This window comes from Peromyscus eremicus, chromosome 10 (genome assembly GCF_949786415.1).
Source record: "Peromyscus eremicus chromosome 10, PerEre_H2_v1, whole genome shotgun sequence".
Classification (NCBI taxonomy): Eukaryota; Metazoa; Chordata; class Mammalia; order Rodentia; family Cricetidae; genus Peromyscus; species Peromyscus eremicus.
Genome location: NC_081426.1, coordinates 81,450,769 through 81,467,113, shown reverse-complemented (window position 1 = coordinate 81,467,113; position 16,345 = coordinate 81,450,769). Strand labels below are relative to the sequence as shown.

Genomic DNA, 16,345 nt, shown 5'->3' with positions numbered 1-16,345 from the left:
TTTTCACACAGGGGCTAGGGATTTGAACTCGGGTTTCCACTTTGCTGTTTTGTATCATGTAGTGTGTTTTTATAGACCTTCTTTTTCTTCTGTTGAGATGGACTCTCAGTATATCGCCCTGGCTAGCCTGGAACTATACACTAGCTAGTATCCAGAGGTCTCATACCCGCCTCTGCCTCTTTGTTGATTTTAAAGACAGGCGCCACCACCATCATCCCTTAACAAGCAGTCTTTTTGTTCTACATAATTTTATGAGTTAAATTATTCCTATGTATTCAAACAACTAAGGTTCTCAGTGACTAGTTATTCTGATTTCTAATTCAGTATAGTTTTTCAATCTGCGATACTTTTAAACTAAATGGAACTAAAGCAATATAATGCCACTTAATCCAAGAACCAGAGCTCTGAAAGCATGGAATGCACTGTGTCTGTTGGTGGACGTGCCACAGATACTGTGGCTTATCGTGGCAGGCATACTGTCTTAAAAATGAAAGGCTATGTCAAAATCAGAATTGTTTTTGCAGCTAGGCTGGGAAGCCACATAATCCATCCTGAGAGATGCATAAACCTAGAAATAGATCCTATAGACTTCCTTTCTACATCTTCAGTTAAAGCGTTGAACTTTATAAATGATGCGAGACAATTACTGTGGGTAACGTCTTCTTCCTTAGACCGAAGACGGACAACTGATTGTTGAAGGAATGCTGGATATTTTCTGGGGAGTAAAACGACCCATACAGCTCAAAATACAAGATGAGAAGCAAATCTCTTCTTTTGATCTGTTGAAGTCATCGGAAACATTTTCCAGCAAAGGGTAAGCTGTCCTCCCTTGTAGTTCCTTAGATGGCCTCACAGTCTGCCTTCTTTGTTTGCGCTCTTAGCCCAGGTTGCTCATAGCTGTGCATGAATGCTTAGGGACAATCTCACACCACTGTTAACAACTAGGTATTTGGAAACAGTGTCTCTGAGGTTAGGTGAATTTGTGCACAATCCCTAGGTAGCCACCTGGCAGGACCAAAGGGACCTTAGTTCCATGAGCTCCACAGTCTATGCTTGTGGGCCTTTCTGTTCCATGGCTTGCCCCAGAAGACTGCACTTGCTCACTGGAAGAAACACGATAGGAAGGTAAGATTTGAATAGTCCCTAGCTGACCTTCAAAAACTGCGAAGAAAACTTAAATTTGTCTGCTCCTTGGAACAAAGGACTCTTCTTGTCTTCTGGAAAGAAGACTGAATTATGTTCGTGTTCAGAATAAGCAGAGCCGTTTAGCCTAACACAGCAAAGTGCGTTTGTAATTCATTGCACATAACAGTTCCCTGCATGGGTGGATGCGACTATACCTTGAATGTCTGACTTTGGTGGGGTTTTGTCATGCTCCTTTATAATTTTTTTTTGAAAATTATACTCACGAAAGGGCTCACTTCCTTTCTTCTGCATCTTTATTCCCATCTCACCTCCCTTCTGACACCTGGACCACTACAATTCCCTTCACACCTCCTAGCCTCCCATCCATTCCTGGAGGAGAAATGGACAGACAGCTACCAGGATGATGCACTGGAGTGGTCTGACCTTTGGCCACATATAAGGAATTTCAGGTACCACCTTAGAGAATATACCCATGATTTTTACCTTTCCAACATTTGTCAAATCTCATTCTTGAACAAGGCTGAACATTTTGCAGTGCCCTAAACACATCATTCAGCTTCTTATTCTCCTCACTCTGCCTGCCTGGAAGCCAGCCCACTTATCAATGGTCAGTTCTCTTACTCACCTCTAACAAATTCAACACATTCTCCTGAAAGCCTCCCGTGATCCCTCAGTCCATACTGAGCGCACTGACCTCAGTGTTCTTTATCACCTCCAGGGCATACAGTTTGTTGGACTTTTACACATCTTGTCCTCCATCTTCAGTGTGAGTTTCTAGGAAGGCATCTTGAATTGTCTCTGCATCTCAGTGCCCAGAAGAAAGGAGGAGAGGAAAGAGAGGAATGAGAGATGGGAAGAGAAAGGGATGGAAAAAGAGAGAAAGAGGGATATAGAAATATGACAGATGGAGAAAGGGTGGCTGGAGGGAATTAGACCAAATGAAGTCCCCATGAACCTACAAATAAATTATACGTTCTTTGTGTGACAACCATCCCACCCCATCTGCCTTTCCTCACTCGTCTCCCATCCAAGCTAAGGGCTGCCAGTGGGCACAGGACCTGGAACTTATGAGCACGAACGGAACCGCGACCTCAGGCAGCATATGAAACCCAGCATCCCACAAGCACAAGGTGGCTGACAAGGCTGGCCACTCAGATGATTGGAAGCAGCATTTAAAAAGGATGGAGCCTCGCTTTAGAAAGAAACTATACACAATATGAATTCACAAAACTAGTGATTGTACTTCACATCTTTCTCAGAACTCATGGCAAAGTTCTTTGAGAAGCCAATCCTTTTGCTACATTTTAATTCCTTTTGGTTTATTAAAACTTCCTAAGTATGAGGCATTAAAGTGATATGCCAAGGAGGTAGAAAGCACTTACACTGGTTTGTGAAGCCATTGTTATTTTAATAGCTATTCAAAGATATGTTTTAATTTCTCAAATTCACAATACTGGTTTTGAGTTAAAAATGCTGAAATTCTGGGTGATTTTTAGGAACTGGGGGTGGGGGGACAAGGTGATGCTGATGGTGCTCTTTCTTGTGCTGTAGCAGACTGTAGACTGTCATCCTCACACCACACCTTCTGCAGAGCCCGTTTTCACTGTGAACATTGCTGGGATATTAGGAACCTTTCTCCTCACCGTGGCCAAACATGATAGAAGCAGCATACAGGCAGGGAGGGGGATTTGGGCTCACTGTTACAGACCGTCATGGTAGGAAAGGCATGGTAGCTGGAGGGACTCTGTCCATAGCAGTGGGAACCTGAGCCATAGCTTGTTCATATCTCAGCAAATCAGGAAGCAGCGAGCTCTGATCAAAGTGTCTTCAAGGTCTGTCCCCAGTGAGCCTCTTCTGCAAGCTAGGCCATGGTCTCAACGACTCGGCAACCTCCCCAGAAAGCACTACCAGTTGGGATCCAAGTGTTCAAACACCTGAGCCTATGGAGTACATTTCACATTCAAGCCTTAGCAGCTTAAAAGCAAGACAGAAGTTATTTCTTATTATTCCAAACTGAGAAAATACAGCTAGACAACTGCAAAAGCCTGTGATTCACCGTAGTAACCAGACATATACTAGAACACTGGGGGTATTGACCTGTTCTTTACCATAGTAACAAGACCTTCTAGAACATTGTAAGAATGCTTGTGCCATCAACCATATCTTTCTAGTGAGTAAGAATTAGCAGGAAGAGATCCTACCCCTTATGCATACAATGCAGACTCTCTCTGTCTCTCTTTGTCTGTCTGTCTGTCTGTCTCTCTCTCTCTCTCTCTCACACACACACACACATACACACACATACACACACACACACACACACACACACACACACACACACACACACACACACATGAGCATGATATCATTATTCGGTTGTGGTTGGTTAGTCAAGAGGGCCTGGTGCAGTCAGCTGAGCATTCAGGCAGGGAGGCACAGCACAGGAGGAATGGCCTTCCCTGGCCTCTGACTCTGAGGGTGCACAGACACCCTTGGCACTGTTCCCTGACTTCAGTTCATCTCAGGTTCCCTTCCTTGATCACCTCCTTTAAGGCAACTCATTTAAATTCTGCACCCAAATTAAATTGTGTAAAGGATTTAACCATTCCCTTATTCCAAACCTTCTCTCATTTTCCTTTGCCCATACTGCTGTATCTACGGACAGAAGTTTATACCACTGCTCAGATTTTCTGTCCCCTGTGGGTCAGTGGACAGTGAAGGACATGGATAGTGTGTGCTCAGCTGCAATGACTCCAGTTGTGTGCCTGTCCATTCATCCTCTGAGAAAACCCATTGCTCTTGCCATGTTAGTTTGTTTGAATCATATTAGAAATGAGTCACACTGAGGAAGTACTAGCCAAGTGGGAATGGTAGAGGCTTCAAAATCAATCGGTTTGTTTGAGCTCGGACCATGTGTGTGCGTGGAAATGACTCTAGAGGAGGACTCTGAGCTCTCATATCTCGGCCAAATATTTTCTTACAGAAGTTGTGTCTTTAAAATGCAACAGACAAGAGGTGCCTCACTGGGACTACTTTTGCTTTTGCTGGTTTTCATTTCTGTTTTGAGATCTTTCTAAAGTCAGTGTTGGCATATTTTAGACAAGCCGTGGCAGAAATAAAGATCAAGAAGTGAACAGGTGTGCATTTGATTTGCATCGATACTGGGTTTTTCTCTTCTCATGTTATACGTAGGGAAGTGACTGCACTCTATTTGTCTGTCAAATTTCTACCTCCGTTTTGTTTTGCAAAACATTACAGACCCTCTCCAGTGTTTAGATTGGCCCCTAGAACACTTCCTGTTGCTTGGTCAGAGCAACACAAACTGTTCCATGCTTGGACATGTTCAACTGTTTGATGTTAAAGTTCTAACCAGTTCTTGCTTGAAAAGTATGGGCAACTGCCCTTAAGCTTAGTCATATGTACAAGTATATGGAATGGTTCTTGAATCACACAGTCCCAAACTGTGAAGTAGTTGTTTCTGACTTCAACAATGAGTGGCAGGGAGGAAAGAGGCAAAATGAATATATTGAGCTGTTCTTCAGCCCCTGTGTTTATGTGGCACCATTATACTGCAAGAAGTTAAGGAAACTGAGGGGGTGGCTGTCACATTTGCCAGTGTCACTGACCAGCTATGGGGATCATAAGGACTCTATCTGCAGAACTTCTGGTCTCCCCATTAGAAACAGCACCTGGTTGCTTTGCATTTTAGTTTTAACTCCCCATTGGTATCCAGTTCCCACTGCCATGCCTCTTTCAATAGCTTCAAACATGACTACTTTAGTGCTAATGTGCTGTACATTGGAGAAAATGTTTAATTTTATGTGCCATATGAATAGGGTATGGGTAGAGACCTGAACTGCTAATACAAAAATTTCCTCTACTTTATGACATGTATTTTGACTGACAATATTTCCACATAGTAGAGTTGGCTCAAAATTTTATTATCAAATATGTTATGATCATATTATCTACTTCTTATGGCTGTTATAAATTAAAAAAAAGAGTTATAAAAGACTTCAATAGAATTCCAAGGTCAAGAAGAAAACAATAGCTTTGCTTTGCCAGTGTCTTCCACTGGTGTTTATAAGATAAAAACATCAGTGTGTTGATTATTTTTCTGTTGCTATGATAAAGCGTCATGACCAAAAGCAACTTAAGGAAACATTTGTTTTGAGGGATAGAGTCCATCATGGTGAGGAAGGCATAGCATGGCTGTAGGAACAGGAAATTGTGATCATGTTGTCCTGCACACACAGATATCAGAGAGAGAGAGAGAGAGAGAGAGAGAGAGAGAGAAAGAGAGAGAGGAGAGAGAGCAGAAAGCAGCCTATGGCTCCAAATCCTCAAAGTGCACTCAATAGTATTCTTCCTCCAGCAAGACTCAACTTTCTAAACTTGTCATAACTTCCCCAAACCAATAGAGGACCAAGTCTTGAAATATATAAGCCTTTGGGGAAACGATCATTCAGACCACCAGTCAGGGACATTTGGGTAGAGTTAAGGTCACAGACACCCCATGTGCAAATACTTGGGTTTCATACTATAAAGAATTTTATAGAAGAGACTCAAAGCAGGACAAAAAACATTCCTGAAAATAATAGTGTCCATTTGCCTAGAGAGGTCCAGAAATGCGCTGGACCCCAAATTGTGCCTGATCCATCATGAAATGAATTCAGAAGGTGGTGATTTCAGTGATGGTGATGATGATGATGATGATGGTGACGATGATGATGATGATGATGGTGACGATGACGGTGGTGGTGGTGATGATGATGATGGTGGTGATGATGATGGTGATGATGATGGTGGTAATGATGATGCCACTGAAGATGAGATTATTCTGAAAATATTTTAGATATAAACTGAGAGCTTAACTATATACAGGGCATTATTTCAAGAATATTATATAAATTAACACATTAAATTCTACCAATAATGCTATTCTACCTCATACAATGATTATTCCCTTTTTATAAATGAGGGCACTGAGGCCAAGAGAGGATATGTAACTAACTTGTTTAAGGCCAGATAACTGAAATGAAAATAAATGTTAATCTGCTATTAAGTAAACAATTGTCATGTTCCATGTATTCTGGGCACTAGAATATTTTGAAATTTGCTAATATTCTGCACAAGATAACAATTTTCTAGGAAGAAGTTTTTCATACATTTCCATTTTGTAAATTGTATTTTTCAGAGCAATTAAAGCCTTAAAGATAAGTACCATATCTTGTCATGATAGAGTCACTTTATATAATTATTTTAATGCTGTAGATACTTGATTCATGTGTATAAATGACAATTTTGTATCTAAATTCCCCCTTATGAGATATCCGCGTATCAGTGGCTCACAGTGGTTTCTACCAATCCTATCTAAGCATACATTTTACAGAATCTATGTAATTTTGCATTTCAGTGTATCACTGAATTGTTTTGCTCCAAAATATAGAGTGTATTTAAAACATGCTTATCACTGTGGTATGAATGTAATCTTTGTAACATGATAAACTTGATTTAAATTTGGATAACAAGGCTACCTACAGAGGCCTACAGCGCCAGTCTCACAACTCTGTAAATCTGAGACCCATCATGTGGAATTAGTCTCAGTGACAGGATTTGTTACTTTTCAGGCGGATGACTCGCTGGGGAGAGTTTGATGACCTTTATCGTATCAGTGAGCTGGACAGGAGCCAAGTTCTGCTGTCTGAAGGAAGGCATTCCCCAGAAGGTCAGTATCAAAGTGTTATTAATACGGTGTATTTTTTTAACAATATGAAACACGACTCCTAAATGTTTGCCCCCCCCATACAGTACCACTTGATGAACTCATATTTATGTGCTTCTTAAGCATCCCCACGGGGCCTTGTATCTTACATCGCTGTGGTGCTTGTGTGGTACATCACTGGCAATCTACTAGCCCAAAGCATATTGCCGCTTTGCTTTCATGAAACTTAGGGACAAATTCTGTCTCTATATTTCATAAGAGTGACTTCTCAAGAATGTTTCAGTAGTTCTAGAGGGGAACAAAGGTCCAAGATCTGTCTTCTTAGGAAAGGTCTAGTAAGCTTGGCATCGGGACAGAACAGAGATGGCAGCCCTGGTCCATCACTCGGAAGTACTGTCTTCATAGAAAAGCTACTCAACTCACCCTGTTTTTATCTTACCTGTCTGAGTTCAGACTGACAGGAAAACATGTTTTTCTAGTTCTTCCATACTAAAATTGTGTATAATTTGCACACACCCCCAACAAAGAGAGATTAAAAGAGTGGAAACACCAATCACACGATCACGTAAATCCTGTGAGACATAACTCACTAGCAGCCTTTGCTGCCTGAACAATCCCACACAGCACCTAATAAGTCAGTGTAAGCCCAGCAGTGAACCACAGTGCTTGGAAACCGCCAGGAAATGGGAGCCGTCCTTGTTACTAAAAGCGTACCAGTCTCCCCACCATGCAAGAAGATAGGCAGCTAAATGATACTGGCTTGTGATCTTTATTCTTCCCAGACTATTTATCTTATCACAGCACCCTGAAGCCGTATGCAGACGAAGAGCCAGCATCCCCGTTGCTCTATAGGACCATGAGTGAAGCAGCCTTGGTGAGAAAAAAGATGAAGCCTCCATCGATGTACAGAAAAGACAGACGCAGCCACAGAGCCTCTATCAACGGACACTTCTATGACCATGAGGTAAGTCACAGTTCCGTTAATGTGGAATAACGCTGTCCATTGCACTAACAATGCTGTTTGTTTCAATTTAGACCAATAATAAGAATGTTTGTAGATGCCTAGCACTCATCAGTCTTTCCCTGTGGTGACTCAGTTTAAATAGGATCTTCTTCACATCTTTCTTTGTTTAGATGCTTTTAAGCACAGATTTTTTTTTTTTTTTTTTTTTTTGTGTGTTTTGAGACAGGGTTTCTCTGTGTAGCTTTGTGCCTTTTCTGGAACTCACTTGGTAGCCCAGGCTGGCCTCGAACTCACAGAGATCCACCTGGCTCTGTCTCCCAAGTGCTGGGATTAAAGGCGTGCGCCACCACCGCCCGGCTTAAGCACAGATTTAAATTAGATACCTGCACAGGTTCAAGCCAGCTGGGGTCCCTGTACTGAAAGTGGGGGAGATACACAGGGTCCCAAGCCTAACCAAGAAGTTATTTGCAATTGATACGGGCTGGCAAAGGGAAAATGGAGTGTCACTGTGTATGTCATCACATTCCGGGACAGGCCCCATGCCCAGGAGTAGTTGGCCAATACAAAATGAGCTCCATTTTTTTTTTTATGTGCATTAGTGTTTTGCCTAATGTCTGTCTGTCTGTCTGTTTCTATGTATATATGAGGGTGCCAGATCCCCTGGAACTGGAGTTACAGACAGTTGTGAGCCGCCCTATGGGTGCTGGGAATTGAACCTGGGTCCTCTGGAAGAGCAGTCAATGTTCTTAACTGCCAAGCCATCTCTCCAGCAACCCCCATTTGGCAGAGGGGGAGCTTTTTGTTTCATTTTGTTTGGGCATTTGTTGTCTTGTTGGTTTTTTGGGTTTATTTGTTTTGACTTTTGGTTTTGGGTATTTGAGAGAGAATGAGAAAGGGAGAGAATATGAAGTTGAATGGCTAGGGAGGTGAGGAGATCTGGGAGAGAGGAAAACATGATCAAAATATATTGTATGAAAGATTTTTAAATAAAAATAAATAATGAATTAAGTAGCCCCTGCTTGCCAGGTACATGATATAGAGTTCAGGCTGACCTCAAACATAACCTCCTCCTGCCCCAGCCTCCCAAGTATTAAGAATATAGACAAATACACCTAACTTTAAATGTATTTTAAATAAATTATCTCATTAATCCTAAAAGATCTCCTATCAGGGTAGGTATTGTTATTTTTTTCTTCTTTACATATAATCAAAGTTTACAGTCATCAAACAATTTCTCTTGAGTCACACTGCTTTTAACAATAACTCTGAACTTGAACCCATATTTGTCTCTCTCCAAAACTCAAATTATTAGCCAGTGTGATGGGTGAGTCCCACCTAGGTGCTGGGTGCTGAACTGACCCTTTGAAATACATAGATGAGCTTCTTGAGGCGTGGGTACAAAGCTTCAACAGGAAAACCAACACACCAACAAACAACATCCAAATCACATGAAGGCTCCTACTGAGATTGGTTTAGAGACATTCAAACTATTTCTTTCGCTCAATCAAACATCACATTTTTCATCCTGCCCTTTAGATCTTGTACTTACATGCAAAATGTTCGTACAAGTGTGGCTATAGTTTAGATAAAATATCCTTTCTGATTTTTTTTGCTAAGATGTATAAAATTTATACATGTCTTCCTATAACACTTATAAGATGTTTCACTTGTTGAAGGTTAAGAAATATATCATTAGTTCTCCCAGAAATCAAAGATTTTTTTCATGCCATGCATTTTATCACTTGTGTATTCATTCATTTGGCAAATACTTAAAAGTCCTCTGCAAGTGCATCAAATACTCTTACCAGGGACCCATCTCTCAGCCCTCTAAACATGGGACATTGATATCGTATCATTTAAAGTTAATTTTTATGACTTTCATAAGAATTAAGTCATTATTTATAAAGGGCTTAGAAAAGTTTTATACACTGTTTAGTATATACCATTCAAATAAATAGTGTTTATTTGAGAACTCTGTGACATCATTAGGAGTAATATCATCACTTCTCGGAATTATGTAGTCCATTTCATTTCGGGTTTAAAATACTAACCATTGTTCTTTGATGGAGTCTTATGATTTTATTATTGTTCTTTTAGACATCTATTTTCACCCCAACCTTTGGATCAGAAACCAAAGTCAGAACAAATAGTAACATGAGAACTGAAGAAGTAATAAAGCAACTTCTCCAAAAATTTAAGGTAATCTTTCTCACTAGCCTGAGCTCTCATATATGTGAGTAAGCTGATGGAGACACATAAATGCACTCTTCTGAAAAAAGCCATGGACCATGAGCCAGGATCATATATTCAGTTCTGGTGGATCTTTTCCACAGAGCAACAAAAACCTGGAAACTCACATTGCCCCCCAGGAGCAGAGAAGACATGTCTGAAGCATAGGGCCAAGTGGGACATGGATGAATACTTTGGGTCTAATTGAGTCTAGCATCATCTGACACAATTGCATTTCTTCATTTTTTTTTCCATTGTCAGATTGAGAATAGCCCTCGGGATTTTGCTCTTTACATTATTTTTGGAACAGGAGGTAAGAAAATTTAATTCCTTTTTGTACCTGGGCTCCTGCAAGTTAGTTTTCAGTTCATAAAGAGAGAAGAGACTTGATTCTCCCATTAAAAAAAAAAAAAAGGAAAGGAACGATACAAACTACAGGAGAGGCAGGAAAGGGTTCATTATCGTTGGTATTTACAGAGTTATTGGTGCAAGCTAAACACACACCAAAGCTCTGAGCTACCCTCCCATCGTGGAGAAAATGGTACTAGACTATCCTGTATCTTCTCCAGTTCCAGAGAAAGATAACCTAAGAACAAACACCTTCAGAGTTTATAATACAAAGGACTTGGCTTGTTTGTCAGACATTGTCTGAGTGGAGATCAGACCATCAGGAATCCATTTGTAGGGGGGCTCTCCAGGAGGTGTTGGGCTCCTAGTCTATGTCACCTCTATACTTGGTTCTTTCTCCATCCCCCTCCTTGCCTAGCTAGCTCTTTGGTCGTCACTGTATGCCACTTCTCTGACCTTGTACGTTTGCTCTTTGGTATTTGACACCGAGTCTGACACATTGGAAGAAAATGAGCTCTCCCTCAGTAGAGAACATGTTCAGAACGCGGTGGGGGATATATGTTTTCAGTAATGGTTCCAAATCATCATGAACCAAGGAGCTTAGGAATGGAAAATATGGAAGCAACTGAGGGTGTGAAACCAAATTAGCTTTCAACATAAAGGTCAAGAGAGGACTCTGCTGTGCTGAGGGGAGGGGCAGAGTCATGCGGGCTTCCTGTTGCTTCAGAAGAGGCAAAGGGATGAAATCAGCACACACTGAATTGGAATGAAAATGGGAATAAATGGAATCCAGAGATGAGAAACAGATTTGACTAATCTGAGGAAGGAAATGAGAAAAGGGGAATGGGAAAAGAAGATCAACTGAAGGACACTGGGGCCTTTTCTGTGTGCTTCCTTTTATTAAAATGAAATCCCAGATGGGAGATATAACAAAAATCTCTACTTTGACAAAATGCCAGTACTTTTGTGGTGGGGCATTTATCGTAATGTTTTAAATTTGAAATTCTGAGAATATACCAACTTTTGGTCTCCTTTTCATGGCTGAATGGATGAAACCCATAGATAATGAAAAGGAGTCATCTTACTAATTCTGCATTTGTAGTTCAGTTCTTGGAATACCCAAGAATTGAATATGAGGTCGAAACTAAAGGAAGAATTAAGAAGAACTATAAAAATGGATTTATATTAACCAAACTTGAAAATAAGTATTTGTTGAGTAGATGAAGGAAGGAAGGAAGGAAGGAAGGAAGGAAGGAAGGAAGGAAGGAAGGAAGGAAGGAAAACTTATAAAGAATTGAGCCACATTGTTCTTTGGTAGGACTAGGGCTCTGTCTAAATGACCTAACTAAAAGGTGGAATTCTTTGAGCTACTAAATTAGACCATATAGTGAACGGAAGAAGTTTGCTTGTAGTTTTGGGAAAGGTTTTCATATTTAATTTTAATTAGTAATCTAACCCTATCTACAATTTCACTTTGTATGGTTACAGTTAGCCATTGTCAACCATAGTCCAAGAATATTGAATGAAGTTTTCCAGAAATAACAATTCCTAAGCTTTAAGTTGTATACTATCAGAGTATAGTGATAAACTCTTGGGCTGTCCTTCACTCTCCCTCTCTGAGATGAATCCTCCATGTGTCCATTGTATCCACACTGTAGACACAACCTCCCCATTAGCCACCTAGTGCTGGCTTCTTTATCAGATCAACTGTTGAGGCACCATACTCTTAGTCTTCGAATAATGTCTTTCTTTTTCTTTCCTTTTGGTAATGGCCTCAAACTACAAAAGCAGTAACGTAATGCTGACAGTTTTGTTAGAATCTATGTGGTTCCTCTATCTGTTACTAGTGATGCTACCCTCCTACTATGACTAATTTATAAATTAAACTTTATTATACATATGTATGTATATGTTTTGGGAAAACAGATGTACGGGATTATATGCCATCTACAGCGTCACATGTGTCCCTTGAGGTCTGGGAACATACCCATCATGGATAATGGGGCATGACTCACCCGGTTTTTTGTTTGTTTGTTTGTTTAATTTTTGGGGTTTTTTGTTTTTGTTTTTGAGTGAGTTCTCAATTCCTGTTGCTTCCAAAACAAACCAAAGGAAGACCAAAAGACAACGTTGCACCCCATCCCACCCCCCGCCATCTCCCTCCCCCTTCCTTTTTCTAGGTTCAACTCTTAACTGTGGTTCATTCCTTTTCGTTTGCAGAGCAGAGAAAACTAAAGAAGACTGATGTCCCGCTGCTGCAGAGGCTTCTACAAGGACCATCCAAAAGCAACGCTCGGATCTTCCTCATGGATAAAGACACAGAAGAAATTAGCAGTGATGTATGGACGCCCCTAGTCTCTGTGTGTCCACGCGCCCCCTCCCGCTGACTCAACACTTCTTTCACACACCCTTCTCTTTCCCTTTTCAGGTGGCGCAGTACATTAATTTTCACTTTTCTTTCTTGGAATCCATTCTTCAAAGATTAGATGAGGAAGAGAAAAGGGAGACTGAAAGGATAATGGCGAAGTAAGTCCAGAGCGTGCACCTGCGCATTTCATCCTTCCGTAGATCTAGTGCGCTCCGGGTACCCAGATTTTCATGTTCTCCCTCTCCTTTTCAGATTCAATACCGAAAGGGCCTTTATACTGAAGTGTCTTCAGAGTAAACAGGCAGCGAAAACAGAGACCACCGTCTAGAAGCACTCACAGCACCTACTGCTAGCCTGCATGCCTCACAGAGCTGGAGAGGGTACTGTCAAAGGAATGGACAGTCGGCCTCTGCATTCTGGTGTGAATGACCTTGAAGCCGTGGAAAACTGAATGCCAAGCAGCCTGCTTCCTCTTTGAAATGACGAGGTTGGCTGCAGTTCGGAGTTGGACTGAGGCAAAATTGGACTTCATTTTCAGTAACTGAAGGAAGCCTGGATACTGTGTATTCCAAATGTCATTTATAGCAAATTCCTTAGTGAACTCAGATTTAAGTGGCCTCTGCTGATATCATGCGGTTTAAACTTGTTTTTATCTTGCACTCTGAAAAAAACTGAGACATTTGCTGACTCATAAATGATTGGAAGTAAACACTTCACTTCTTGATGTCAATGGGACACACATTCTCAAGCCATCAAGGACCTGAAATGGCCATGTTTTACAGCTGTGTAAACAATTGAGCATTTTCATAAAATTTAGAAATATCTCTGCAAGGATTAATGATTTTTAACTCTGTAGTATCAGAGCCATCTGTCCTTTGGGAATAAAATTATTTTGGACTCTGTAAAGAAACCTAAACTCAAGGCTGGAGAGAAGGCTAAGTGGGTAAGAGCACTGACTACTCTTCCAGAAGACCTGGGTTCAGTTCCCCAGCACCCATGTGGTGACTCACAGCCATCTACAACTCCAGTCCTAGAGGACCTGACACCCACCTCTGTGGGCACTGCACACACATGGTGCACAGACATACAGGCAAGCAAAACATCCATAACACATACAAATAAATAAAAAATAAAAACCTAAACCCCGATTTTTCTCAACTTGGGCCCTTCATTTTGCCCTCCCCCACCACACACACACACACACACACACACATCTATTCTAGTGATAACTTCCAAGCTGGCTTTAAGTGTCTTAAAAGTTGGTTGTATTCATTTTCTTTATCTTTGCAAACAAATATATCACACACATAGAATGTACTATATTAGGTAGAACAAGATTTGACTGCAAATACCTAGTTGTTGCTGGTGATTGGTGTGGATAAAGCCAAGCTTCTGTAGCTGAACCAGGAGGGGCATCACAGCATCCCTGCTGTTGCGTGTGACACTTTCGAGGTACTCACAGGTCTGCTAATCCCACTTGGAAAAAAAATATTATGGAATTTTGTTTGTAAACTCTTTAGCAGTGTGGAGTTTTAATCAATATTCTTCTAGCCCCAAAATACTTCCATTTGAATTCTTTATTTTAAATTGGTCAATCATGGTACCTGTACTAAGGTAAGGTTGTATTTTCAATATTAAATTGTGAAACAGATGTAATAGTGAGTTATTCATTCTCAGCATCCCCAGAATCTGAACTGGGTGACAGCGTAGGAACACTGTGGCATTTCTGCCCCAGGAAGTCTCCCTCATTGATTGAAACAAAGTCTTGTATTTCTAATACTTTGCCCATCAATCAAGAAAGGCACAGTTTCATCTCACTGAAAATGGAGCAAAAGATCATAATATATTTAAAACCCACCCAGGTATGGTGATATATCCTTGTAATCCTACCACTCAAGAGTCAAGGCAGGAAGATTATTATAAATTCAGGCCAGCTTGGACTACATAGTGAATTCCAGGCCAACCTGTGTCCCAGAGTAAGGCCATCTCTCAAAATGTTTATACATATATATGTGTGTGTGTGTGTGTGTGTGTGTGTGTGTGTGTGTGTGTAGTATACAAAGTGAATACAAAACTCAGCAAGCCTTGCACAGAAAAAGACAGATGGTCTGAAAACTCACAGAAAAGAAAATGCAAGTAACTATTAAGTGTGTGCAAAGTATTGCATCTAACTGTGTTTATCAATTCAGGTCAGAAGAGAGAAACTGCAGTAACACGGGCAAAGTTTAGCATGAAGAATTATTAAGCTATGATAGGACAGCAACAATGAAGATGGGAAGAGAACTCTAATGGGTGCCCGGCAAAGGGAGCCCCACACAGTGCTGTCTTGAGTATTTGTGGAGTGAGGAGAAAATGTAGGCACAATGATTTTGACCAAGGATCCAGCCCGCACTTGGTTCCAGGTTATGCCACGACTGCCTGAATCAAAAGCTAGAAAAGCAGGCTAAGTAGACAGAGACAGAGAAATCTGCACCTACTGGCTGCTAGCGTTGGAGAAACCCCTGGATGCAGAGTGTCCAAGGAAAAATCCCGTCTCCAACAGCCTGGGTGGGGGATATCAAAGACCTCTGACAGCAATGTTTTTTCTAGCACGCCCTCTGCTGGCAATATGTGATATTGTGCAAGCTGCGAAGGAAGCTTTAAACACACCTTTGGTTCTCACAAGGCTGAGAAAATGAAAACGGGCATATGAGCACAACAAAATCCTTATTAGCAAGGATCAAACTGTTCAACAGATGGTGATATGTGCTGCAACAATGGATTTTGTTTTTCCTTGAACACAAGTTAGATGTAAAATTTACCCTATACTACTTGTAAAATAGTATGTGGACATCAGAGATACAAAGGCATTTTTCAAAGTTATTTATTCCACGGATGTTTATACTGACAAAAGGAAGTACAAAGACTTCAAAGTACAAAGGAAGTAAATGTTCAAAAACAGAAGAAAAATGATTTAAAAGGCAAGGAACATTTGCTCAGAATGTTACAGTCATTAAAATTATATTTTAATAATGGGGCTAAATTCTCCTTATGAATATAAGAATATATTATAAAATACCCATCCATTAGCTTAATGGATGGGGCCGGGCGGTGGTGGCGCACGCCTTTAATCCCAGCACTCGGGAGGCAGAGCCAGGTGGATCTCTGTGAGTTCGAGGCCAGCCTGGTCTCCAAAGCGAGTTCCAGGAAAGGCGCAAAGCTACACAGAGAAACCCTGTCTCGAAAAAAAAAAAAAACCAAAAAAAAACAAAAAAAAAAACAAAAAAAAAAAAAAAAAAAACAAAGCTTAATGGATGGGTATTTACTTGTGTATTTGCATGCTAATGTCATCTATCCACTCACAAACCAATAACAAGTTATGTATAGATTATAAAATTATATGTTTCTCTAATTTTTTTATTTATAAAATATTATATAACAATGTATTAACTTTTCAATTAAGAAAGAGAAAATGTGTCACATGAAAGTCATCCACAAAGAATAGGAAGTACATGCAAGAATAGATTCCCACTAGATGCAAAATATTTTTAATATTTTTCAAATAAGCCATTGACTTTGTGTGGTT

The 16,345-nt window shown here is 40.6% G+C and overlaps 1 protein-coding gene across 1 annotated transcript in view; it reads left to right on the top strand.

The window, feature by feature from the left end:
• The window catches only part of Rassf6 (Ras association domain family member 6), a 40,737-nt gene extending 25,353 nt beyond the window's left edge, over positions 1 to 15,384 (top strand). The window contains exons 4-11 of the mRNA XM_059274654.1: positions 672 to 814; positions 6,777 to 6,874; positions 7,654 to 7,835; positions 9,933 to 10,034; positions 10,326 to 10,377; positions 12,633 to 12,751; positions 12,841 to 12,938; positions 13,033 to 15,384. Coding sequence (XP_059130637.1) covers positions 672 to 814; positions 6,777 to 6,874; positions 7,654 to 7,835; positions 9,933 to 10,034; positions 10,326 to 10,377; positions 12,633 to 12,751; positions 12,841 to 12,938; positions 13,033 to 13,108 — 870 coding nt within the window. The 3' untranslated portion in view covers positions 13,109 to 15,384. The remainder of the gene's footprint in view (positions 1 to 671; positions 815 to 6,776; positions 6,875 to 7,653; positions 7,836 to 9,932; positions 10,035 to 10,325; positions 10,378 to 12,632; positions 12,752 to 12,840; positions 12,939 to 13,032) is intronic.
• Positions 15,385 to 16,345: the final 961 nt, after the last annotated feature.